The 25,495-nt window shown below is 44.0% G+C and overlaps 1 protein-coding gene across 4 annotated transcripts; it reads right to left on the reverse strand.

The window, feature by feature from the left end:
* Positions 1–1,275: 1,275 nt before the first annotated feature.
* Positions 1,276–8,770, reverse strand: PJA1 (praja ring finger ubiquitin ligase 1). Of its 4 annotated transcripts, XR_008681520.2 has the most exons (3): positions 6,108–6,241; positions 3,063–3,127; positions 1,276–1,591 (listed from the first exon to the last, which is right to left on the reverse strand). XR_008681520.2 is itself a non-coding variant. In XM_055393487.1 (2 exons), exon 2 carries the CDS (start codon positions 6,233–6,235, stop codon positions 4,502–4,504), a length of 1,734 nt encoding a protein of 577 aa, XP_055249462.1. In that variant the 5' UTR covers positions 6,236–6,302; positions 8,645–8,770; the 3' UTR covers positions 4,065–4,501. The 4 variants fall into 4 exon arrangements, 3 of the variants coding, with proteins under 3 accessions (XP_055249462.1, XP_088689921.1, XP_055249463.1); XM_055393487.1 differs by lacking the exons at positions 1,276–1,591; positions 3,063–3,127 and adding an exon at positions 8,645–8,770 and having other exon boundaries at positions 4,065–6,302; XM_088833795.1 differs by lacking the exons at positions 1,276–1,591; positions 3,063–3,127 and adding an exon at positions 8,645–8,766 and having other exon boundaries at positions 4,065–6,296.
* Positions 8,771–25,495: the final 16,725 nt, after the last annotated feature.

The raw sequence follows: 25,495 nt of genomic DNA on the forward strand, positions 1-25,495 counted from the left end.
AAACAGTATAAGAAGCATGCAGGGGTCAGCAGAAACGTGCAGCAGTCTCATTCTGCAGATGTCAATGCCAAGGAAGGCTGAAAGTATTGCTCAAGGGTCCCAGAACCTGGCTTGCTCCATACCAGGACAAACAGAAAATGGGACAAAGGGTGTAAGGAGGAGTGGCCAATGGGGATGAAGGAGAGAAGGCGGGGGCTGAAGAGGCTGTGGGTGGGGATGGGGCTGAAGCCAGGTCACAAGCACTTGGGGGTCAGCTCCCTGAGACACCTCCCCGGTTCTCTGAACATAGCCCCTGCTCTGAGGGAGGGACTCATTCATCCTGTCAGCAACGGTTTTTGCTACTGAGTGCCAGGACTATGGAAATGAGTCAGACAGAGAGAGCTCCTGACCACGAGGACTCACAGGGATAGAACGCAGAGAGGAAAGGAGCTAGAGCTATCAAAAAATAATCTTTTCAGGAACTGGCACGTGAACAGGGCTTGTTAGAGAGTAGATGGAATGGACAGGGCTGGGAAGGACATTTCAGGTCAGAGATCCAGACACAAATGAATTAATAGAAGGATCTAGCTGGAACAGAGGGTGAGAGAAGGTTGTGCCTTAGAGCATGGAAAAGCCTTATGATGGCTCAGCAGTAGCGCCAGTTGCGGGGACCACCTCAGGAAGCTGAGGTGCTCTCTTGCAAGATGAAGTGGTTTCTGCTCCAAATCAGTGACCAAAATGGGAGGCTATTTATTTCACATCCGGGAAACCAAGATGTCCAGTGTGATGGGTGGCACCTTCGATGAATACACCAAATTTAACTTACCCTCAAAAATAACTGTTTTGTGTGTAGTGGTCCCTAAAGCCTACTGTTCTAGAACCATAGCAGGAAGTGCCAATAAGGGGTTCACTGACCTGTAAACAAGGGCTTCCCAGGTGGCTCAGTGGTAAAGAATCCACCTGCCAAGCAGGAGATGAGCATTCAGTCTCTGGGTTGGGAAGATCTCCTGGAGAGAAGGAAATGGCAACCCACTCCAGTATTCTTGCCTGGAGAACCCCAAGGACAGAGGAGCCTGGAGGGCTACAGTCCATGGAGTCACAAAGATTCATACATGATTAGTGACTCAAGAACAGCAGTAGCAGCAGTGTAAATTGAAATCACCTGACCCCTGGTCATTTGGGGCATCTTGTATGACTAGGAAAACAGGCCCAAAAGTGGGCTATGGTGCTGGTAAGTGTGCCATTTGAGGTTCTTAGTTACAAACAACAGAAACCAACCTTAGTTAATTTAAGCAGAACAGTTTTATTGGAAAGCTATTTGGGCTTCCCTGGTGTCTCAGAGGTTAAAGCGTCTGCCTGCAATGCGGGAGACCTGGGTTTGATTCCTGGGTTGGGAAGATCCCCTGGAGAAGGAAATGGCAACCCACTCCAGTATTCTTGCCTGGAGAATCCTATGGACGGGGGAGCCTGGTGGGCTACAGTCCACGGGGTCGCAAAGAGTCGAACACGACTGAGCGACTTCACTCACTCACTCAGACTCCTTTCTGCAATCCATGGGGTCACGAAGAGTCGGACACGACTGAGCGACTTCACTTTCACTTTCATGGGGAAGCTTGGGGAATTGTCAGAGAGAATAGAGGGTTAGAAACTGGCAGGAATAAGGGGAAATGGGCAGCCAAGGGCAGGGCCAATCCTGCCCCCTGGGCCACCACCACCCTCAGCATCACAGCAGCACAGGAGCAAATGCTTCAAGACCTGGGCTCCTCTGCTTTCGTCCCTACAAACAGGCATAAGGGTCTTCTGTGCTGAGACTGAGGTGTCAGCTCACACTATGCGGACCCTGGGCCTGGGTCTCGGGCCTTGTTGGTGTCTCCAGTTGGGAGAGTCTCACCTCTGGCATGAGCCTCCACAGTGATGGGCTCCTCAGACAGGCCCTGGGGAGAGGTCCCTTTCATGGATATACCAAGGCTGACTAAGGGAAATTGGGGCTGCCGCTCCCCAAGGTGCAGGGAGGAAGGCAACCAGGACCTAAGGGGGTTCTTAACACATCTCTTTGTGTGGTGCCAGTCAGGGCACCACAAAGGTTAATGTTAGGCCAACTACCACAACCCCACCCAATGGGGGCCCCCAAGGTCGCAGACGTCTGAGACACCATGACAGCTGAGGTGCTGGCTGAAGGCCAAGGGGGAACACAGAATGACTGGGAGATGAAGTTATAAATAGCAGCTTGACCAGTTGCAGGAAAAAAGGACTGTAGCTTCCACCACAGGTTTCTGTGCTTGCAGTGAGAGAAAAATCCTTTATTTTTTATCAATTGGAAACTTTTTTGATTTGACTTATTTTGTTAACAGTCATGGGAAAACACTGACACACAAAAAAAATATCAAGCAGATTAACTTAAAAAAAAAAAAAGCCCCATTCCTTACTACTTTCTTCCAAGCCCCTTTTCCTCCCCAGAGGCAACCACTGCCATCAGTTAGGTTTGCAGCCTTCCAGACACTTTTATGCATTTTCATATATAGTTTGGTTTTGTAAGGTTTCATTTTATCAATACATCAAGATTGTACATATTGCTCCACAATATGCTTTTTTTTTTTATTAACTTAACATTATGTCTTGGAGATCTTTCCATATCAGTGCATACCATTTTAAACTGCTGCATAGTATTAACTCCATACAACTAAAATATCTAACTTGCTTTCAGGGACATGCATCACTTTACATTTTGAAACCAAGCTACTCCCCAAACTGCCCTGAAAAGGCTGCTATTGTTACACTCACACCCACAGCACGAGTGCTGCCATTTCTTCTCTTTGTAGCCTAAACTAGATATTATCATGAAGAAAAACTATCACTTTCTGATGGACACAATCAGTTTCATTGTCGCGGTAATTTACACAGCACTGATTGCCAGTGAGGTTGATTGTTAGCAACAGCCAAGCTGTTGATGCTGAAAACAGCTCTCCAACTGTTGGGAGGAGTTTCAATTAGTACAATCACTTAGGAGAGCATTTTGGCAATATCTAGTTAGAATGAAGATGCTCTAACCCTAAAATGCCCAAATTTTACCTCCATGTACTTACCCCTAAAGAAATCCACACATGTGTACAGAGGAACATCTTTTAATTATGTTCACTGTTGCAAAACACTGGGAAGAAACGAAATGTCCACCAATGAGAGAATAGATAAATAACTTGTGGTAAGTGTACAATGGAATATTTAGTATACAGCAGTTAAAAGGCATGTATCAAAATGACTAAATCTCAGAAACAATGTCGATTGAAAAAAATAAAGCTGCAAAATGATACATTTTAGCAATTATGTCCATTTAAAAAACTCTATATTGGTTATGGAGATACATACACGCATATACATATATATTTACACAAATACACATGCACGCACACTTCAAAAAAAGTAGACAAGTAAACACACCATTTCCTGGATAGTGCTTACCTCTGTGGAAGAAGGTCAAAATAACAGGTGAAGTTCTTCACCTGTACCTGAAAACGTATATTCATTGGAGAGAGAGAGAGATCTGAAGCCAATATGGCCAAACATTCAAACCTGTTCACTTCGTGTGGGTGGGTACCTCTGTTTTTCATAGTACTTGTCCGGCATATATTTCTCTGTTCTTTTTGTGTCACTGTGTTAATGTATACAATCAGCACACAGTTTTAGTTTTTACCCATTCCCTCTGAGACTTGCTTTACTTTCTGAGACTTGCTATTTTCTAAAAGAGGATTTTAACTCCTTCACCTCTACAGTTTGTTTGGATGTGTTCCTACCATCATTATTTTTACTATGCTTTTTCACTGTTTCTTTCCTTCTCATAGACTGACAGAATATTCTTTTCTCAAACTTTGCCTCTTTAGTAGTTCAACAGCCATACACTTTACTCCTACTTTTAGAAATAATTACCCTTACTTTAGATGTTGTTGAAGTCAGTATTTCCAATGAAACTATTTTTTTTTCCTAGTGGGAACACCAAAAAACCATATTTTGGAGGCAAATACAAGAGGTCATTTATAAAGTCACTTAGTACCACGGTTTTAGACGAAACCAAACAATTCCACTATACCATGTAAAACCAAAAGGAGAACTTTAATAAGCTTTTACGGCACTGCAATTACAGGAACATTAACCCATAACATGCAACAGAAATGATGATGCCTCTTGGACAAATTTAACAGATAAACTTGACGTTACAATCAACAGCAACATATTCTACTGAGAAAAAATGCAACATTTCACTGCTCAGGTTAGAAAATGCATCTTCTTGCTGCAATCTCAAGTAGCACTTAGAAAATTTGGTGTTCCCTTTCTAACCTCTAAAACACAGTATGATTTTTTTAATGCAATCATACACAATCATTTTCACACTGGAAATAATCACAAGGAATCAACAGGTAGAAATTAATCAACTGATTGATTTCATTGCAATGGTTAATTTGGAGAGGGCTCCTGCAGTATTGTGGATTTCAGATGGGGAAAATCAGACCAGGAGTAAAGAGCCTTGGTCTTAAAGTGGGGGAGGGAACATGCAGCGGCACACAGGGCAGGTGCCTGACTTCTGAAGCCAGATGGACACGCAAGGCTTGTGGAAATAGTGGTGGCATGGCAGCTCCGTCGCCACCTCCCCCTTTGCATATTCACTGCAACAGATAGGGCAACACATCTCTTGCCCCACCGCACTATGATCTTCCGTGATCAGGATCTCAGGAAGAGTGTCGATGCTCTCTTTGCTGGCTGGTGGATTAGCCACCTCCACATCCACCGCCAGAGACTCCAAGTGTGCCAAGGCAGTTTCCATTGCCTGGGCCAGGCGTTCTTCAAGTGCCATGTATGTGAGGAACTGAGGATCCACGTAGGAAATGGCTTCGGCTACCCCCAACCCATCCGCGAACCCATCGAAGAGGCTCCAATCCACTTCGAGGTCTTCACTGACGCTGGAGTCATCTTCAAGGTTGTTGTTGCCATCCAGCATGAAGACACCAGGCTGCAGAAACTCCCGACCAGAATCATTATCCCCCTCACTGCTGCTCTCATTTACATTGTATTGGAGCCATGGAACTTCTCCTTCTTCGGGGGCTGCCCTTTCCTCTTCCTGGAGAGATGGCCCTCGAACTTCTTCAAGTTCATTGCTGCCACTGCTGCCAGCACTGGCACCAGCACTGGCACCAGCACTGGCATTCACTCTGGCTTGCTCGGCTTCAAGCTCTTCCTTTCCTGGCAGAGTCTCCCAGCTCTCACCACTGGACGACAGATTTTGCTCCTGACCACGATACTTGCGACGCAGAGATGCAGTCCACTCTTTGTCACTGTCAGAGTCTTCTTCAAAGTATTTGTCGTAGTCATCGCTGTATGTCCAGAAGTCAGGGTCGGCCATGGTTCGTCGCCGTCTAGGCACCTTTTCAGGCTTCACTTGGTCACTCCTGGCTTCCCTCTTGTCTTCGGGGTACTTCGGCTCAGGGTAGCCACTTGAACCCTCACCTCTGCTCCTTCTTGCCAGGCCATCCAAGTGGCCTTCATCAGCGCTGGCAGTCTCCCTCCACCTGGAAGTGCTATGTGGCATATCATCATCATCATCGGTATCAAAAAAGATTTTTGGTTTCACGCAGTTGGGACTTGCCAGATTTCTGATTTTGGGCCTCACCACTGGTTCCTCTGCACTCTTTGGAGTGTTTTCCCCACCACAAATACTCACAGGAGCCCTGCTGGGACATGCAGGTAAATTTGACTCCTGTCTCTCCCTCTCCAGGTTGTTGCTGTTTGTGACCACCTTGCCTTCAGCAGAAGACGGCTGAGAGGCCATGCTATTTGGCTGCAAGAACTCAGCTCTGCTAGCAGAGGACCGTGCTGCAGGGGCTGGGTCTAACTTGTCAACCTCCTCTCTCACGTCATGGTTAAAACTAGAGAACTGTGAGGCCACCCCAGCCAGAGACCTTGCCCCCTTCTCTGGGTCATACAGCTTATCATCTTTAAACTTGCCAGTTTTCCCTCTTACTGACACTCGCTCAGCAGGCCCAGCCCCCTCCTCCTCACTATCATCTGCCCCGAAACAGTCAACATGTCCATAAGCCATTCCTCTTCTGCTCCCCGAAGCCCTGTACTCTCTGGGCGGGTACCTGGAGTAGTCCTCATTATCAGCATTCAGGCTGGTTCCTGAGCTCTCGCTGTCATCCCAACTACGACGAGTGGTGGAAAACGGTGATCGGCTCCTCTTGGTGGTTTGACTGGGGGCTGATCTGTGCATTGGGACTTCGGATGGCGTCTTTCTCTGGCTGGAAATCCTTTCTTGCTGGCTTGTAGATGGCCTGAAACTGACATAAGCATGCCTTCTTCCATACCTCCTGCCTGTATTGGACTGATATCCTCCTGCTGGCTTGGGCCAGATAGGCTTGCTAGATTCCTGACCCATTTGCTCTATTTAGGAGGGTTTCCAATATGGCTGGGGATTGAGTGGGAAGGCTCCTGCTCCCTGCACATGCTTTGGAGATGGAAAGGTCAAATCAGTTCAGAGTAAAGGAGCAGGGAGATTTATTTTCACTTCAGTAGGTAAAAAAAAAAAAAAGAAGAAGGGGACTTTAAAATTAGTTTCACTTTCTTCTAAGGCCTGGAATAGCATTCAAGTGACTGTCAGGTGTAGACCTGGAACACATTTGTAATGTTGGCAAAATGATTACAAAACTGGGTTTGTAGGAAAGCTGGACTTATGAGAGAATCTGATAGAAGATGGAGGGTGACTGGACGTTCAGAAGGTGGGTGAAACACTGGAATTGTGCCAATGTGGGAAGAGGAAAGATGGCTGTGGTTTTTTTTTATGGGGTGCCTGCATTTTTCTGAGCCCTGTAGACACACAGGAGAAATGCAAATTGGAATAGAGTGGAAAATATAGATCACCATCACTATGTATGTGAGAGTGCCTAGTGTCTGGCAGGAGGAGCAGGACAGGTGGAAGGGGGACCAGCAATCACGAAGAGGAAAGACTCCTGTGTTTGTAGAGGGAAAGGCCTGGTGACAGTAGCATGGGAAAAGGCATACTATTGGGCAGAATGAGACCCACTGTGGATGTGGGTATGAAAATGACAGGCATGGTGTGGCTTCAGAGGAGAGGGGCATGTGAACGTATGACAGAGAATGCGCATGTGGTTCTGATGTGTGATGGCTGGAGCTCTACGGAAGGATGCCTATGTTTATGTGTCTGTGGCAGGCCAGGAGGAGTAAAGTGGCATTGGATGGAGTGTCCTTCAGTTTGTGTGTGTGTTCATCAAAATGGGAGGCAACAATGGAGAAGCGTCAGTGTGAACAAATGCATCAATGGGGAAACAGCACTGGAGAGGGACATGCATGTGGCAGGTGAGTGGGCACCAGCAATCAAAGAACATCTGTATTCATGGAAGTGGGGACAGGAAGGGGGGTTGTTCCAAGATAGGGATTTATGTGAGTGTGAGTATGTGCATGGCAGGGACCAGTGAAGGAGGCTGTCTAGACATATGTAGCAGACAGCAGCACCTGAGAGGGGTCTGTGAAAGAGCATGCGGGTGAGCACGCATATAAGTGGCGTAGCAAAAAGGAGGCAGCAATCCAAGCATATCCTTAGGGGGTAAGGCCTCACAGCGGGTGAGGGTGTGGGTGTGTGTGTGGGTGTTGTGTTGTATGCTCACCAGAGCATGCGGAGGCACAGGGAGGAGGGGAGGTATGTTCGTGGAAGGTGGTGAGAGGCAAGCAAGGCATCGGAGGGTTGGAGACTGTGTGTCTGTCAGTCATTCTGTGTCTCTCTCAGGGGAAGGCACTGGGGTGTGTGACAATGTCTGAGAGGGTGTCTGTACATGTATGTCCAAGCATGTGGGGGGGAGGGGACACTCAGGAACCTTGAGTAGGGGGGGCAGCGGTAAGGCAGCTGCATCGGAAGGTTTTGGGCATGCGTGAGTGCGTGTGTGTTCGCGCGCACGCATGCACGCGTGAGTGTGCGCCCAGGTGCACACGCCCGTGTATGTGCGGGCATGTGCGTATGTGTGTCCCTGTGTGTGCACGCAAGACACTAGGATGGGAGGGGGTCCGCAATGTCATAATGAGAGAGGGAAACGTTTATCAGCTCAAATGGTAGATCCAAAGCAATGTGGCAGGGAAGGGGGAGAAAAGAAAGGGAGTGTGGGGATACAGTTTTCCCTGGGAATGATTTGTCTTTCTGACAGCATTTCTTTTCCTGGAACAATATATTTGCCTAAAAATCTTCATCCTTTACCATTCATTAAAACAACTGCAAAATGGGGAAAGAAAGGCCACAGATCGCTCCACAGAGGAGCCAAGAAGGGAGGCAGGAGGAGAAGGGAGGACAAGGCATAGAGGGCCGCGACCACCACTCCCCTCTTGAACAGCGACTCAAGCCACCAGAGCGGGGGCGTGGGGGGGGCGGGCCATATTTAAGGAGCCAGGGATGAAGGATGAGTCCTAAATCGGGCCAATGGAGGACACAGGCCTCCCTCTTTGGTCAGGTCCCGCGTCCGCCCCACCCCTTCCCGAGGGGTGAGCCCGAAAATCTGTTCGCTAGAGCCCCCCACCCCCACGTCCTACCCTGGTGCCCGGCCACTCGCCCTCACCCTCGGCCACTGGCCCCACCGTCATGTCTGAAGGGATGAAGGAAAGAAAGTCTTTCACTCACCCAGTCGCGACCCCGCACGCTCTCGGGAAGAACAGATCTCTCGGACCTCCAACCGCCACGACCGCCAGAGCCGCTGCTCCTGGGGCTCCAGCTCCTCCCCCTCCAGACAGCAGTGGGGCAGGCGCGACTGCGGCGGCGGAAGTGATTGTGGCGTCGCGGCGGCCCGCCCCCTTGATGTGGCGGGGGCGGCAGCTGCTCTCAACAAATCAGGGTGGGCCCGAAAGCATTATTTCATTTGAAATGATGAAATCGTCAAGGATACAGAAAAGGACAGAGAAAAATGTAACCAACAGCCAGCTGTAGCAAATGTTAAACATTTAGCCACATACCCTTCCGTTCTGGGGTTTGCATGGTTGCTGTCCTTGCTGTCTGATATAAAGTGAAATCTGCAAATTCCTTCTGATTCATTCCGATGTGAAAGTAATCATATTAATATGCCCTATCCTATGTTCTATGTTATGATTTGTAGTGGAAGTATCACTGTATTTAGGGTTGTGGTCAGCAGAAAATTTTTAACCTGATGGTTGAAGCAAACTGAACTGTTTTTCATACAATTTGTTGTTGTTAATCGAGCTTCTCTATCCAGAAGAAATGATCAGTCATTGCAGCACAACATACCTTCACATTCTTCTAATTGCATTGCCCTTTAAAATATTATAGCTATGCCTTTTGGATTTACACAATTTTACCGAACTCCAAAGTCTTTTTTATATATTGCGCTTTACATGTATCTCTAATACTTGCATCAAATGTAAGACTTACCTTTGTTCACAATAGCAAAGCTTTGTTCTTTACTGGGAATAAAATGCATAATAGAAGAACAAGGAGTTTTAGGGGTAATAACAGAATTGAAATAGGATGTATAACTTTCAAACCATTGAAGAAATAACATGTAGAACAAAGAAATATATTCATTCTTACAAAACGCAGAAATGGGATGAGAGGCAACAAGAAAGTATGTTAAAAGGGGTGGGGGCAGAAATAAATCCAGATATATCAGTATGTACTATGGGTTAATGTCTCCCATAAAAAATGTAAAAGCTCTCAATTTAGGCATTTAGTTTTTAAAAATCCAATTATATGCTGTTTATATGTTTCACCTAAGGCAGAAATAAGAATGGAAAATATATTTTCCAGTGAAATACCAGCAGAAAGAAAGGAAAGAAAAAGGTAGAGAAGGAAAGATGGAGAGAGGTGAAAGAAGAAATTTTAGAAAAGATAAAACAGAAGGAAAGAAGGAAGGAAAGAGACATGTAGCAATGTTAATATCAGAAAAATTAAGAACTCAAAGTAAAAAGCATTAAAAAAAACAAATCATGTTGTTTCATTCACCAAGAAGATATAGCCACAAAATTTATACACCAAATAATGTAATTTTAAAATACATGCGTTCAATATTGTTAGAAATATAGAAATCAGAAAGTCTGCAATTGTAGTGGAAGACTTAACCACACTTGTTTTGGTATAGATAGAGCAAATAAACTGCAAAATAAACAGGAATATAGAGAGATTCCACAACCCAATTAATAAGCCTCATTTAATGTATATGTATTTTTGTACTCAAGAAATAATGTATTTTTGCTAAAATATTTCAAACATAAAGTACAGAGAATAAAATGTACATTTGCCCACACGTACTTGTTACACAGACCAAGTACATTTTATTTTGTTTCGATCCTCTGATTCTTCTGTTTTTTAAACAAAATATTACAGTTGAATCTCACTTTATCCTATTCATCTTACATCTTTTTCCCAAAAAAGAATCATTTGGAAGTCTCTTTCTTGTGCATGCTTTTTCTTTTTTTCTATGTATATATTTATTTCTTACCAATATACATTATTGTTTCATGTATTTTACATTATATGAATAGCATAATAAATACATCCTCTGGAAACAAATTTTCATTTAATATTTTTTGGAAGTTAGCAATTTGATTCATTTAGATCTAGACCATACATCTTAACTAATGAATACGATTGTATCAATTTTCCAATATGATATTGCTATATCATTGTATGGACTTCTGTTACAGGGATTATTTTTCTTTATCTTTTTGCTTGCTGATGGACTTGGATTGTTCCTGTTTTGTGCAATTATAAGTGAAGATTCAATGAACATCTTGGCTATGTGTCCTCGAACCCATATTGAAGAGTTTCTCTGAGGCAGTGCTTCACAACTGGGTAATGGGGGTTCTGATATATTGATTCCCTTAGCCCTCTAGAAAGATGGGCCTGGCTTTACCCAGCTGCTGCCCTGGGGCTGTTCCCTCTGGCTAAGAGTAGGCTGTCTCTTCATTCCAGTGAGCTGGTAGACATAGTAGCATTTTTAACATGCTCTGATGTGAAAAGGATTGGAAAAAGCTACTCTAGTGTATGTATTTTGAAGTAGAATTTCTGGGTCAAAAGATATGTAGTAGTTCACTAATGCTGTGTAACAAATTGCCTCAAAACTTAGAAGTTTAAGACAATAGATAACTATTATATCACAGTTTCACAGGTCACAAACCTATACATGGCTTAGCTGGGTGCCTTTCTAAGTCTCTCATGAAGTTGCACTCAAGCTGTCATCTGGGCCGCAGTTGCATTCTCAGGCAAAATTGTCGTGGGAGGTCCACATCCAAGCTCTTTACATGGCTGTTGGAAGGCCTCAGAAGATCCACTGCCAAGCTCATTCATGTGGTTGCTGTCTGACTTCAATTCCTTGTTATGTGGGCCTAGCCATAGGCTTCCTGAGCTTCCTCACAACCTGGCAGTTGGTGAGAAAGAACCAGAGAGCAACTAAGTTGGAAGATACCGTTCTTTTATGACTTAAAGTCAAAAGTGACATCCCAACACTTTTGCCATATCCTCTTTATTAAAAGTAAGCCAGAGAACTTGTCCACCTAAGATATCAAATTTGTAGGCATGGAATTGTTCATAATTAATGTCTTTATTATCCTTTTAGTGTCCACAGGATCAGTAGTGATGGCTCCTCTTTCATTTCTAATAATAGTAATTTTGTCTTCTCTCCCCTTTTCTTGGTCACCCTGGCTAGAGACTTACCAATATTATTGATCTTTTCAGAAAATCAGCTTTTGGTTTAATTGATATTCTATATTGCTCTATTTTTTCAATTTCATTTATTTCTGCTACTTTATTATTTCTTTTCTTCTGCTTACTTTGGGTATAATATGCTCTCTTTTTGTAGTTTCTTAACGGTAGAAACTTACATTATTGATTTTAGATCTTTCTCCATTTCTAATGTATGCTTTCAATATTATAAGTTTCTCTCTAAGCACTGCTTTTACTGTATCCCACAAATTTTGGTAAATTCTAGTTTCATTTTTATTTATTTCAAACTTAAAAAAATTTCTCTTGAGACTTCTTCTGAACCCATGTGTTATTTAGAAGTATGTTGTTTAATCTTCAAATATTTTGAGATTTTCCAGCTATCTTTCTGTTATTGATCTGTAATTTAATTCTGCTGTGGTCTGAGAACACACTGTGTATGATGTCTAATGTTTTAAATTTGTTAAGATGTGCTTTATCACCCAGGATGTGGTCTATCTTGGTGAATGTTCCGTGTGATCTTGAGAAGAATGTGTATTCTGCTGTTGTTGGATGAAGTAGTCTATAAATGTCAATTAGATCCAGGTGATTGATGATGCAATTCAGTTCAACTATGTCCTTACTGATTTTCTGCCTGCTGGTTCTGTCAATTACTGATAGAGGGGTGTTGAAGTCTTCAACTGTAATAGTGGATTCATCTATTTTTCGCTGTGGTCCTACCAGTTTTTTGCCTCACATATTTTGATGCTCTGTTGTCAGGTGCATACACATTAAGGATTGTTACATCTCCTTGGTGAATTGACCCCCTTTGTCATTATATAATGTCCATATTTATCCCTGATAATTTTTCTTGTCCTGAAATCTGCTTTGTCTGGAATTAGCATAGCTACTCCAGTCTTCATATTAATGTAAGCATGTAAATCTCTCTTTCATTTACTTCTAATTTGTGTCTTTATATTTCAAATTGGTTTCTGACCTTAAAAAAAATCTATTCTGTAGTCTCTGCCTTTTAATTGGTATAGTTAGACCACTCACATTTAAAGTAATTGTTGGTGTAGTTGGATTAATATGTACCATATTTGTGACTGTTTCCTATTTATTGACACTGTTTTTTCTCTCTTTTTTTTGTGTGTGGGTCTTTCATTCTTTTTTTTTTTTTTTACTTTTGGTTGTTCTGGGTCTTCATTGCTGCACAAGAGTTTTGTCTAGTTGCAGCTAGTGGGGGCTACTTTCTAGTAGTGGTGTGTGGGCTTCTCATTGCAGTGTCTTCTCTTGTTGTGGAGCACAGGCTCTAGGCATACAGGTTTCAGTCGTTGCAGCTCCTGGGCTCTAGAGCACAGGCTCAGTAGTTGTGGCACATAGGCTTTGTTGGTCTGCGGCTTGTGGGATCTTTCCGGACCAGGGATCAAACCTGTGTCCCCTGCATTGGCAGCAGATTCTTATCCACTGTGCCACCAGGGAAATCCAGTCTTCCATTCCTTTCATGCCTTTTCTGATTTTAATTGAGAATTTTATATGATTCTATTTTCTCTCTTCCCTTAGAATTTCAACCATAATTATTGTATTTGCATTTTTAGTGGTTAGCCTAGAGTTAGCAGTATACATTTACAACTGATCCAAACCCACTTTCAAATGACACTGTACCTCTTCATAAGTAGTGCAGGCACCTTGCAACAAAATATTTCCAATTCCTTTCTCCTATCCTTCATTGCTATCATTCATTTCCCCTATCTATAAGCTATAATCATCTAATATCTTGTTGTTATTATTTTTTAATGAAACTGCTATGGGCTTCCCAGGTGGCTCAGAGGTTATAGCGTCTGCCTATAGCGAGACCCCAGTTCGATCCCTGGGTCAGGAAGATCCCCTGGAGAAGGAAATGGTAACCCACCCCAGTATTCTTGCCTGGAGAATCCCATGGACAGAGAAGCCTGGTAGGCTACAGTCCACGGGGTCGCAAAGAGTCGGACACGACTGAGCGACTTCACTTTCTTTTTTCATATTCATTGGATCAGTTGGAACAAGGAAAATATTTTTATTTATACCTTAATTTATTCCTTCTCAAAATTTCTTCCCTTTTAAAATGCAAATCCAAGTTTCTGACCCATATCATTTTTCTTCTTTCTTAAGAACTTTGAACATTTCTTCAAGGCAGATCTCAGAAGTGATATTCAACACTTTCACCATATTGTATTGATTAAAAGTGAATTACTAAGTCTAGCCCACACTCAAGGGGAGAGGATTATATAAGGGCAGGAGTTACAGGAGGTGGAGATCATTGGGGCAGAAGGGTGCAGGAGCATTTCAGCTTCAATAGATGTTGCCAGTCTGTCTTTCAAAGTGGTTTTACCAATTTTTTGTCCCACCTGCAGTTTATCCACATCAGTGTTTTCCCACATCCTACCATTCTTGATATCTTCACAATTTAAAATTGTTGTCAATCTTATGAGTATAGAATATTGCTGTTTGACATTGCTTTTTCCTAAAATAGCAGAGAGGTTAAATATCTTTTCACATTTGTTAGCCACTTAGATTTCTTCCTCTCAGAGTTGTTTGTTCATATATTTTGTCCATTGTTCTATTGGGGTTGTTTTTCTTGTTATTGATTTCTAGGAATTTATATGTTCTGGATACCAGATACCAGTTATATTTGTATAGTTGCAAATACCTTCTTCTAGCTGGTGTTTTCTTTAAATGTAAATATGAAATTATAAAAGTACTTAAAATAAACCACAGGAGAATATTTTTTATAAGCCTGAAGTAGAGAAGAGTTCTATAAGTTGACAAAATGTACAAGAGCAAGAAAGGGAAAGTTTCAACTTCACAAAAACAAAATGTTCTGGCAGGCAAAAGGAGTATATAAACAATTCTAAGGAAATCTAAAAATAAATGGAAACATGGGAGAAATATCTTCTGCTGATTTCACAAAGTGCTTATTTCCCAAATATGTGAAGAGCTCCTATAAATCAATAAAATGACCAACAAACCAATGTTAAGATGAACAAAGTGTACAAATAGAAATGTTATTGGAAAGGAAATACAATTACATTGTAACACTTAAGAGGATGTTCATTCATAAAAATAAAATGAGATACCATTTTACCTGTGAGACTGACCAATATAAGAAAGCTTGAAAACACTGTGTGAGGGAGGGTATGGAGCCTCGGGAACCTTCAAATATTGCTGGGATGGGGGTAGGTAAACTGGTAGAGCCCTTGTTGGCAAGTTGGCAATATCTATCAAAATCACTAATGTGTATACTTTTTGACCCAGAAAGTCTACTTCTAGGAATTCAGTTACAAATATACTTGTACATGATTGAAATGAAATATGTACAATTCTATTCATTGCACCATTGCTTTTAATAGTAAAAGAACAGGAAAAACTTAAATCTTTATCAAAAGAGAAATGAATAATTATTCTGGTGGAATACTTACTGTAGAGCAACTAAGATGCAGAATCTAAATCTACATGTATCACAATGGATACATCTGATAAAAAATATTGAATGAAAAAAAAATGATGTCAGAAGATATTCACAGTATAATGCACTGTGTGTGCTAAGTTGTGTCCAACTCCTTGTGATCCCATGGACTGTAACCCACCAGGCTCCTCTGTCCATGGAATTTTCCAGGCAAGAATACTGGAGTGGGCTGCTGTTTCCTACTCCAGGGGATCTTCCTGACCCAAGGATTGAACCTGCATCTCTTGAGTCTCCTGCATTGTCAGGCGGGTTCTTTACCACAAGCACCACCTGGGAAGCATATATAATAGCATTTATATATGTTTTTAAAACACATAGAGGGCATATAGGTTAAGAATTGCTCTGTCTTTCAGAGAATTGTTCATTTTATCACTAAGAAATGATCTTCCTTGATTCTAATATTTTTGGTATTACAGTCAGTCTTGTCAATGATCCGGCTACCCAGTTTTCTTTTGATAATAATTTTTCAGTATATTTTTACTCATCTCTTCTTTAAAATATTTTAAGGTAATATCTTTATAATTATATATAAATATATATGCAATTTTAGATATACTCATAAAGGAAATCCTATGTGCACATTTTGTAAAATTATAGCCTTCTTTCTAACTTTACTTCTTTCCCTTCTCTGTCTGTATCACCACTCCCCATAACCTATATCAATAACCTACATCAATAATTCATTATTTCACTTTTTCATACCTGTATAATCATATACAGACATATATTACATATATATATACATATACATGTGCAATACATGTGTGGGTTTTTATTTGTCCTTTTTTATTAAAATGAGATCATATATATATATATATATATATATCTCATCACCTCTTGCTGCTCTCACTCAATAACACTCCCTGAATCAATTGGTATAACTCTAATTACTAACCTTCAATGGCTGCCTGGTATTTTATGATATGGATGTACCATAATCTATTCAGCCATCAACCTATCAATAGGTCATTTTTATTTCCAAAGTTTTTAATGCTGCAACAAGGCTGGATTAATGCTGCCACAAACATCTTTGGACGTATAGGTCCTTACATGGCCAGGGTTTCTATTTCTACAGAATGATGTCCCAGAAGTAGAATTGCTAGGTCAAATTATATATATATATATATATGTATATATATATATACATATATATATATAATTTTTAGTAGATGGCACCAGATTGTTTTCCCCAAAGACTGTTCCCCTCCCTGTTTCCACCAACAACGTGTGACCTGCAGCATGGCTAACTTGACTGATCGTGAAGCAGAGATTCCTGACCCATGCTGAGTCAGTTGAACTTTCTTCCTTTGGATATGAAACTCAAAAGAGACACACAGAGACTGGGAAGATCGAAGTGGAGTCAAGTTCACATCAATCAGTTTTGAAAACCACCCCAGTATCTCTCAAATACAGTCTTACTTTTTGCCCAAGTTAGCCAGAGTTGAGTTCTGTTGCTTACAACCAAAAGAAAGTTATAAACCCCTAAACCTGGTCCAAAACTCAGCCTTGATCCCAGATACAGATTCAGTTCTGACACAGGCCACAGACTCAATTCTTACTCCAGTCAGAGACAGAGGGCCATTCCTGGCCCCAGACGTCACTGACTCTGCTTGTCATCTCTCTGAGGGGTGCTCCTCACTGCAAAGGGGCAGGTGAGCTAGTGGGCACATTTCATCTAGAGCCTGGAACTCAAAAGTTAAGGCCTCTCTGTGGCAACGAATGCTGATCACTTTGGAGACAGAGGGGAATTTCTGGTGAAGAATAATTGTAAAATCTCAGTCAGAGATATTTTGGGGGCGTCTGGGTTGCAGGGAATAAGGGATCAAAAGGGTGGGAGATGGGATCAGGGGTTTGGTTTGTGGAGGCAGAGAATGAGGGCACTGAATTCTGGGTCTAGCTCAAGAAAGTCAGGACAGAAGAGGGATGTGGGGAGGACCAGGCATCTGGAGCTGGACTGAGTTGCTTGCTAGAGCCTGGGGGGAGGGGGCCCCAAGGAGAAAAAGAGCCTGTGCCCTGGGATGAGCAAAAGGAGTTGCCATCAAGAGACATCGAAGCAGCCTACAGCCCAGCAGCCTCCTCCTTTGTCTGTCCCAACCATCTGGCACTGCCTAGGCCAGAGACTGGGCCCCTATGCCACCTGGCCCTCTCCCCCATGTCCTGAGTTCCCACAGGCCCCCAAAGCCACCTGCCTCCTCCTTTTTTTCCTCCAACTACCCCCCTCCCCTTCATCTTTTCCCGTGGCTCAGCTTCCCTTTGCGTGCCTCCTGCTGAGTTTCAGGGATTAGGGCTGTCTACTATGGGACACGGCTCCCTTCTCTTCTCTCCAGAGCCCAAAAGCTCTTGCCAAGATCTGGTCCCAGCCTTACCCCAAGGATCTCTGGCAGGAAACATGGCAGAGCTTGCTGGGAGTGTGGCTGGAGGGGCAAGCCTGCATCACAAGGGGACTAACATTTGTCAGGACACCAGGTACTTTACTTATACTCTCTCATTGCATCTTCAGAGCAAGCTGGTAAGGTCACAGTTCTTATGTTCAGATGGGGAAGCTGCAGCTCAGCGATTATAAGGACTTTTGTCCAAGGCTAGAGGCAGCCCAGCTGGAATTTGAAACTGGCACTGTTGACTCCAAGGCCAACCACTTCCAGGCCTAAGGTGAGAGGAATGAGGAGGTCTTAGTTCCTGACTGAAAGGGAAGCCCACCAGCTAGGGAGTGGAGGCTTAGAGCTGCTTACTGGATCCATGGCTGGGATCCCGGTACTGAGCTGCAGGGAGTGAGTGAAGAAGAAGGCTCACTGGGCCAGGATGCTGGCCCAGCTAGAGAGGCAGAGAACAGGTTCCCCTCATCCCTACTCTACAGCCTTGACTTAGCCAGTGCTGGGCCACTGTCTTTCCATAGCATTTCCCCTCAACTCTGGGTACCTTTGTGCTTCCATCTACAAGGACAGAAGGGAACAGCTTGTGATGGTGGGAGATGTCCGAGGTGGGGGGAGAGTTGGAGGGAGAACCAGACTCAAAAGGCCAGAATACAGTCAGTTCAGGCAAGAACTCCAAATTTCCCCTCCCCTGGCCTCACTCTTCCCATCTTGACAATGGAGAGATTGTATTAGCTGATGGCTGAAACCCATGGCAACTCTGCCAGTGTGTGTGTGTGGTGGGGTCTGCCTGGACAGGAAAGTGCTGTGGCCATGTCTGCAGGGAGAGCTTGCCCACAGAACATGATTAGGGGAGTGGCAAGGGGGAGTCAGGGGGAGACTGGAAGACGCATCAATGGCTGGCACAGGAAGAGCTCCTTTGGGGCCTGCCTGAGATCCTAGCCCGGCCCCTGGCTGCCCTCTTCACAGTAGATGGGTGGGGGATAAGCAAATTGAGAGCCAAAGTTATGGAAAATGTGTCTTTGAAAATGATACTAGGGGAAGTGCCTGAAAGGGCTGTAAACACTTCTGATTGCCCTGAGAGGGAGAGAAAATGGCACCTCCAAAATACAAGTGAAAAAGCCCACCCTCAGGTTTCCACAGAGGCACAAAGCATAAACTGGTCTCTTAAACCAGGCTCTAATTCCAGGCTTGATAATCCTGCTTGCTGCACAACTTTGAACAATCTTATTCCTCTATGAGCCATCTGCATGATGAGAGTTTGGGCCTAAATACACTCCAAGGGCTCTGACAGCTCTCATATTCCAGAATCTTCTATAAGTCAGCTCTGAGTCAAGCCCCTTGAGCTCAGCCCTGCCTGACAGGTGAGTTGATCAACTGTGGGAGTCAGAGTAACACTGGGACTTGGGGGTCAACCTAGGGCTCAATGCAAACTCCTCACCATGGCCTAGAGGCGTGGCTTACCTGGTGTCCTTCCTAGTTTCCAGCCTCCCCTCCTCCTATGCTGTGTCTCCCTACCCCCATGTTCCACTGACCCCCTTTCCTGACCTAGAACATACCAGACTCCTTACTGCTTCCACACCTGCACAATTGCTATTTACCACACTCAGAATGCAGTTTCCTATCTCTTTGCTGACTAACTTTTCCTTTTGACTTGAGCTGAAATGTCACCTCTTCCAGGAAGCCCTTCTTGCTGGCCACCTATCACAGGTCAGCTCCAACTCTGAGCCACCCTTGCAACATGACAATACCTATCACAATAGTTACTTGTGCCACTTTTTTTATAGTTGTCTTTCATCTCAAATTCCTATGAGCTCTGCGAGCACAGAGGCCTTGTTTATCTTGTTCTCGGTTCTACCTCTGGTGTCTAGTAGCCTAGGAAAATTTTAACCCACAAATGTTTCTTTAAAAAATTTCCCAGCAGCTACCTTATTTGTAGACCTACTGGGGGCCAGGCACAGACATACAGGGTCTCATGTGGCCTTGGTATCACACTCCCTCTTCTCATTTCTTAAGTGAGGTGATGGAGGGGCAGAGAGGTGACAGATTTTGTCTTGCCCAGTTTTGTCCTGGGCTAGGCAGCTGGGCTGTACAGAGTTGGGCCTGGCAAGCAGATCTGCCTGCTTCACGCCTCCTTTTTCGCCTGCCACCACTCTTCAGAGAGGAGCAGCAGCTGTGGCCTCTCCTCATGTTCCCATAGCAACCAGTGCTTACCTCCTGCTCACACTGGTTCCTAATTGCCTGATTACGCATCTTCTCCCCCGCCAGCTCTGGAGCTTCTTGAGAGCAGGGTCCATGGTGGGCTTTGCTCACCATTACATGCTCCAGGCTTAGTGAGTATTAGTTAAATGAACAAAAATGAATGCATGACCATCCATGCCCATGGGATTTTAAAAGCTTTCATCACAAACAAGATACCTGACAGCCTATAGTGGCTGGAGAGAGGAGCACTAGAGGACTCCTCAGCTCACCTCTGCTGGCCCCCCTTTTCTCTCCCCTGCTGCCTGGGGAAGCTCTTTAGAAAACAGGCCAGGCAGCCTGCGCAGTTGCGGGCAGGAGGGGTTGCCGGAGCCAGTGCAACACCCTCCCCTAACAATCCCCCATGCACACGCACACGCGCGCACACATGCTCCCCCACCACCTCCTTCTGAGGGAAGCCATCTCAAGTGGCTTTTGCTATGAGAATTACCAGCAACAACTGAGCTTCGTATTCACTTCTAATGTTCAGTTCACGATCTCACCAGTCAGCATCTTCCTCTCCTTTCCCACTGCAAACAACTTAATCTCTTCTACCTGAGCAGCTCCAACAGCCACCTCCCTGCTAATGCCCTGTTTCCCTTCCTTCTCCCTCCCCATCCCCCGCGGAACAAACAGAATGAGGATCCCAAACAGAAATCAGCCCATGTTATTATCAGCCAGCCTCACAAGGGAGTCATCATTTGTGTGGCAGGACAAGACGGTCCAAGCACTGAGGCCACTAGATGGAGGGAAGACAGAGCTATCAGTCCATTAGTTTAGTCTTTAAATGTTTGACTCCAGACCAGGCACTGAGCTACATCCCTGCACTCACAAGAATGGGACCAAAATGAGTTCCTACCCTGGTAGAAGGGACAGAAAAGAAACCCTGGTGTGAGCTGTACTTTGCACAGGATGCCATGGGAACATACAGAAAAGTATGTTTGCACAGGACTAGGGAAGGCTCCACTGAGAAAGGAACATTTGATATTGGTTTTCCATCAGTAATTTTGTTTGCCAACAACAGACATCATCTCTGACTAACTGAAGAGAAAAGTCGATTTGTGGGGTTTTGGGGTAACCTGTACAGAGCTTATAATATCAAGGGAAAGGCTGGATAACTGGATTTGAAAACAGATGTAAGCAAAAGCACCATTGGGGGTTGGGAGGGGTTGGGAAGTTGTGGGAAGCAGGAATAGTTTGATCAGGATGCTGCTGCTGAAATGGATGAAGGCTGTTTCCCCTATTCTTATACTCCTGGCTCCAGATTCAAAGAGAGTCTCCAGGGGCCAAGCTTAGTACCATTCTTCTCCTGGCTAGCCTGGGCTGGGGATAGGAAGACTTGACTTCCATGGCAGTAGGCAGACAAATGAATTTGTTGTTTCATCAGCCTAACCCCTAATGAGATAGAGACAATTCACATTAAAAAAATAGGAGTCTAAAGAAGGGAGAAGACAAGAGAAGGCTCTACACATGGACATCACCAGATGGTCAACACCAAAATCAGATTCATTATATTCATTGCAGCCAAAGATGGAGAATCTCTATACAGTTAAGAAAAAGAAGACCAGGAGCAGACTGTGGCTCAGATCATGAACTGCTTATTGCAAAATTCAGACTTAAATTGAAGAAAGTAGGGAAAACCACTAGACCATTCAGATATGACCTCAATCAAATCCCTTATGATTATACAGTGGAAGTGAGAAATAGATTTAAGGGACTAGATCTGTTAGAGTGCCTGATGAACTATGGACGGAGGTTCGTGACATTGGACAGGAGACAGGGACCAAGACCATCCCCTTGGAAAAGAAATGCAAAAAAGCAAAATGGCTGTCTGAGGAGGCCTTACAAATAGCTGTGAAAAGAAGAGAAGTGAAAAGCGAAGGGGAAAAGGAAAGATATAAGCATCTGAATGCAGAGTTCCAAAGAATAGCAGGGAGAGATAAGAAAGCCTTCCTCAGCGATCAATGCAAAGAAATAGAGGAAAACAACAGAATGGGAAAGACTAGAGATCTCTTCAGGAAATTAGAGATACCAAGGGAACATTTCATGCAAAGATGGGTTCGATAAAGGACAGAAATGGTATGGACCAAACAGGAGCAGATGCTTATATCTTTCCTTTTCTCCTTTGCTTTTCGCTTCTCTTCTTTTCACAGATATTTGTAAGGCCTCCTCAGACAGCCATTTTGCTTTTTTGCATTTCTTTTCCATGGGGATGGTCTTGGTCCCTGTCTCCTGTCCAATGTCACGAACCTCCGTCCAGAGTTCATCAGACACTCTATCTATCAGATCTAGTCCCTTAAATCTATTTCTCACTTCCACTGTATAATCATAAGGGATTTGATTTAGGTCATATCTGAATGGTCTAGTGGTTTTCCCTACTTTCTTCAATTTAAGTCTGAATTTGGCAATAAGGATTTCATGATCTGAGCCACAGTCAGCTCCTGGTCTTCTTTTTGCTAACTTATAGAGATTCTCCATCTTTGGCTGCAAAGAATATAATCAATCTGATTTCGGTGTTAACCATCTGGTGATGTCCATGTGTAGAGTCTTCTCTTGTGTTGTTGGAAGAGGGTGTTTGCTATGACCAGTGCGTTCTCTTGACAAAACTCTATTAACCTTTGCCCTGCTTCAATCCGTGCTCCAAGGCCAAATTTGACTGTTACTCCAGGTGTTTCTTGACTTCCTACTTTTGCATTCCAGTCCCCTATAATGAAAAGGACATCTTTTTTGGGTGTTAGTTCTAAAAGGTATTGTAGGTCTTCATAGAACCGTTCAACTTCAGCTTTTTCAGCGTTACTTGTTGGGGCATGCTGCTGCTGCTGCTGCTGCTAAGTCACTTCAGTCGTGTCCGACTCTGCGTGACCCCATAGACGGAAGCCCACCAGTCTCCCCCGTCCCTGGGATTCTCCAGGCAAGAACACTGGAGTGGGTAGGCCTGGATTAATGTGATATTGAATGGTTTGCCTTGGAAATGAACAGAAATCATTCTGTCATTTTTAAGATGGCATCCAAGTACTGCATTTCAGACTCTTTTGTTGACCATGATGGCTACTCCATTTCTTCTAAGGGATTCCTGCCCACAGTAGTAGATATAATGGTCATCTGAATTAAATTCACCCATTCCAGTCCATTTTAATTCACTGATTCCTAGAATGTCTACGTTCACTCTTGCCATCTCCTGTTTGACCACTTCCAATTTGCCTTGATTCATGGACCTAATATTCCAGGTTCCTATGCAATATTGCTCTTTACAGCACCGGACCTTGCTTCTATCACCGGTCACATCCACAACTGGGTATTGGTTTTGCTTTTGCTCCATCCCTTCATTCCTTCTAGAGTTATTTCTCCACTGATCTCCAAAGTACGAAAGAATGCTCAAACTACCGCACAATTGCACTCATCTCACACGCTAGTAAAGTCATGCTCAAAATTCTCCAAGCCAGGCTTCAGCAATATGTGAACCGTGAACTCCCAGATGTTCAAGCAGGTTTTAGAAAAGGCAGAGGAACCAGAGATCAAATTGCCAGCATCTGCTGGATCATGGAGAAACAAGAGAGTTCCAGAAAAAAACATATATTTCTGCTTCATTGACTATGCCAAAGCCTTTGACTGTGTGGATCACAATAAACTGTAGAAAATTCTGAAAGAGATGGGAATACCAGACCACCTGACCTGCCTCGTGAGAAACCTGTATGCAGGTCAGGAAGCAACAGTCAGAACTGTACATGGAACAACAGGCTGGTTCCAAATAGGAAAAGGAGTACGTCAAGGCTGTATATTGTCACCCTGCTTATTTAACTGATATGCAGAGTACATCATGAGGAACGCTGGGCTGGAAGAAGCACAAGCTGGAATCAAGATTGCCGGGAGAAATATCAATAACCTCAGATATGCAGATGACACTACTCTTATGGCAGAAAGTGAAGAGGAACTCAAAAGCCTCTTGATGAAAGTGAGAGAGGAGAGTGAAAAGGTTGGCTTGAAGCTCAACATTCAGAAAAAAAAGATCATGGCATCTGGTCCCATCACTTCATGGGAAATAGATGAGGAAACAGTGGAAACAGTGTCAGACTTTATTTTTTGGGGCTCCAAAATCACTGCAGATGCTGATTGCAGCCAGGAAATTAAAAGACACTTACTCCTTGGAAGGAAAGTTATGACCAACTTAGCATATTAAAAAACAGAGACATTACTTTGCCAACCAAGGTCCATCTAGTCAAGGCTATGGTTTTTCCCGTGGTCATGTGTGGATGTGAGAGTTGGACTGTGAAGAAAGCTGATCGCCAAAGAATTGATGCTTTTGAACTGTGGTGTTGAAGAAGACTCTTGAAAGTCCCTTGGACTGCAAGGAGATACAACCAGTCCATCCTAAGGGGGATCAGTCCTGAGTGTTCATTGGAAGGACTGATACTAAAGCTGAAACTCCAGTACTTTGGCCACCTCATGCGATGAGCTGACTCACTGGAAAAGACTCTGATGCTGGGAGAGATTGGGGGCAGGAGGAGAAGGGGACGACAGAGGATGAGATGGCTGGATGGCATCACTGACTTGATGCGCATGTGTTTGGGTGAACTCCAGGTGTCAGTGATGGACAGGGAGGCCTGGCGTGCTGTGATTCATGGGGTCCAAAGAGTCGGACATGACTGAGCGACTGAACTGAACTGAACTGAACTGAAGAAAGGGAGAGGAATGGATGACCCAAAACCACAAACTAATGAATGTTCACTCCTTCCATGATGATAGAAAAAGAAGAGGAGGGTCCAGCCAGAGAGAAAGAAATGGACAAAGAACCAAAGCCTGCTGTGCTTGAGGCAGGTGGGCAGCATTGTGTGACTGGAGTTTCGGGGGGAAGGTGAAGTCCCCTCAAGAGATGAGACCAGAGTTAGAGGCAGATGGACCACAGCCTGCCCCGTGGAGTTGGTCACAGACAGCCAGCCTTCAGAGGAGAATATACGGGCTGACCAGATGACATTTTAGGACCTTCACTCTGGAGGTGTCAAGAATGGGTCAGAGATGGCAAAACTGAAGATGGGGAGACCAGCACGGAACTATTCCAGGCAAGAGATGGTGAGGCCTGAATTCTAGCATTGGTCATGGACAGAGAGGAGAGGATTGAAGAGCAATTCAGGACCTAGAATCCACTGAAGTGTGAGCGGTGAGGAGTGGGAGTGAGGAGTAGGAGGTAACTGTGAAGGGGTACAAGAGGGAGGAACAAGGTTGAGAGAAAGAGTTTGTACCTTCCTCTTGGGCTTCAGAATGCCCAGCTATCTCTCTCAATAACCATTCATTCAGTAATGTCAGCTTAGTTCAGTTCAGTTCAGTTCAGTTACTCAGTCATGTCCCACTCTTTGCAACCCCATGGATCGCAGCATGCCAGGCCTCCCTGTCCATCACCAACTCCCGGAGTTCACTCAAACTCACGTCCATTGAATCGGTGATGCCATCCAGCCATCTCATCCTCTGTCGTCCCCTTCTCCTCCTGCCCCCAATCTCTCCCAGCATCAGAGTCTTTTCCAGTGAGTCAAATCTTCGCATTAGGTGGCCAAAGTATTGGAGTTTTAGCTTCAGCATTAGTCCTTCCAATGAACACCCAGCACTGATCTCCTCTAGAATGGACTGGTTGGATCTCCTTGCAGTCCAAGGGACTCTCAAGAGTCTTCTTCAACACCACAGTTCAAAAGCATCAATTCTTTGGCGATCAGCTTTCTTCAC

This window comes from Moschus berezovskii, chromosome X, assembly GCF_049115385.1.
Source record: "Moschus berezovskii isolate FMDL1 chromosome X, NW_MosBer_1.0, whole genome shotgun sequence".
NCBI lineage: Eukaryota > Metazoa > Chordata > Mammalia > Artiodactyla > Moschidae > Moschus > Moschus berezovskii.

Bases quoted from the DNA above. Each gene is read 5' to 3' on its own strand.
- PJA1 (XM_055393487.1), bottom strand. From the start codon at position 6,235: ATGCACAGATCAGCCCCCAGTCAAACCACCAAGAGGAGCCGATCACCG.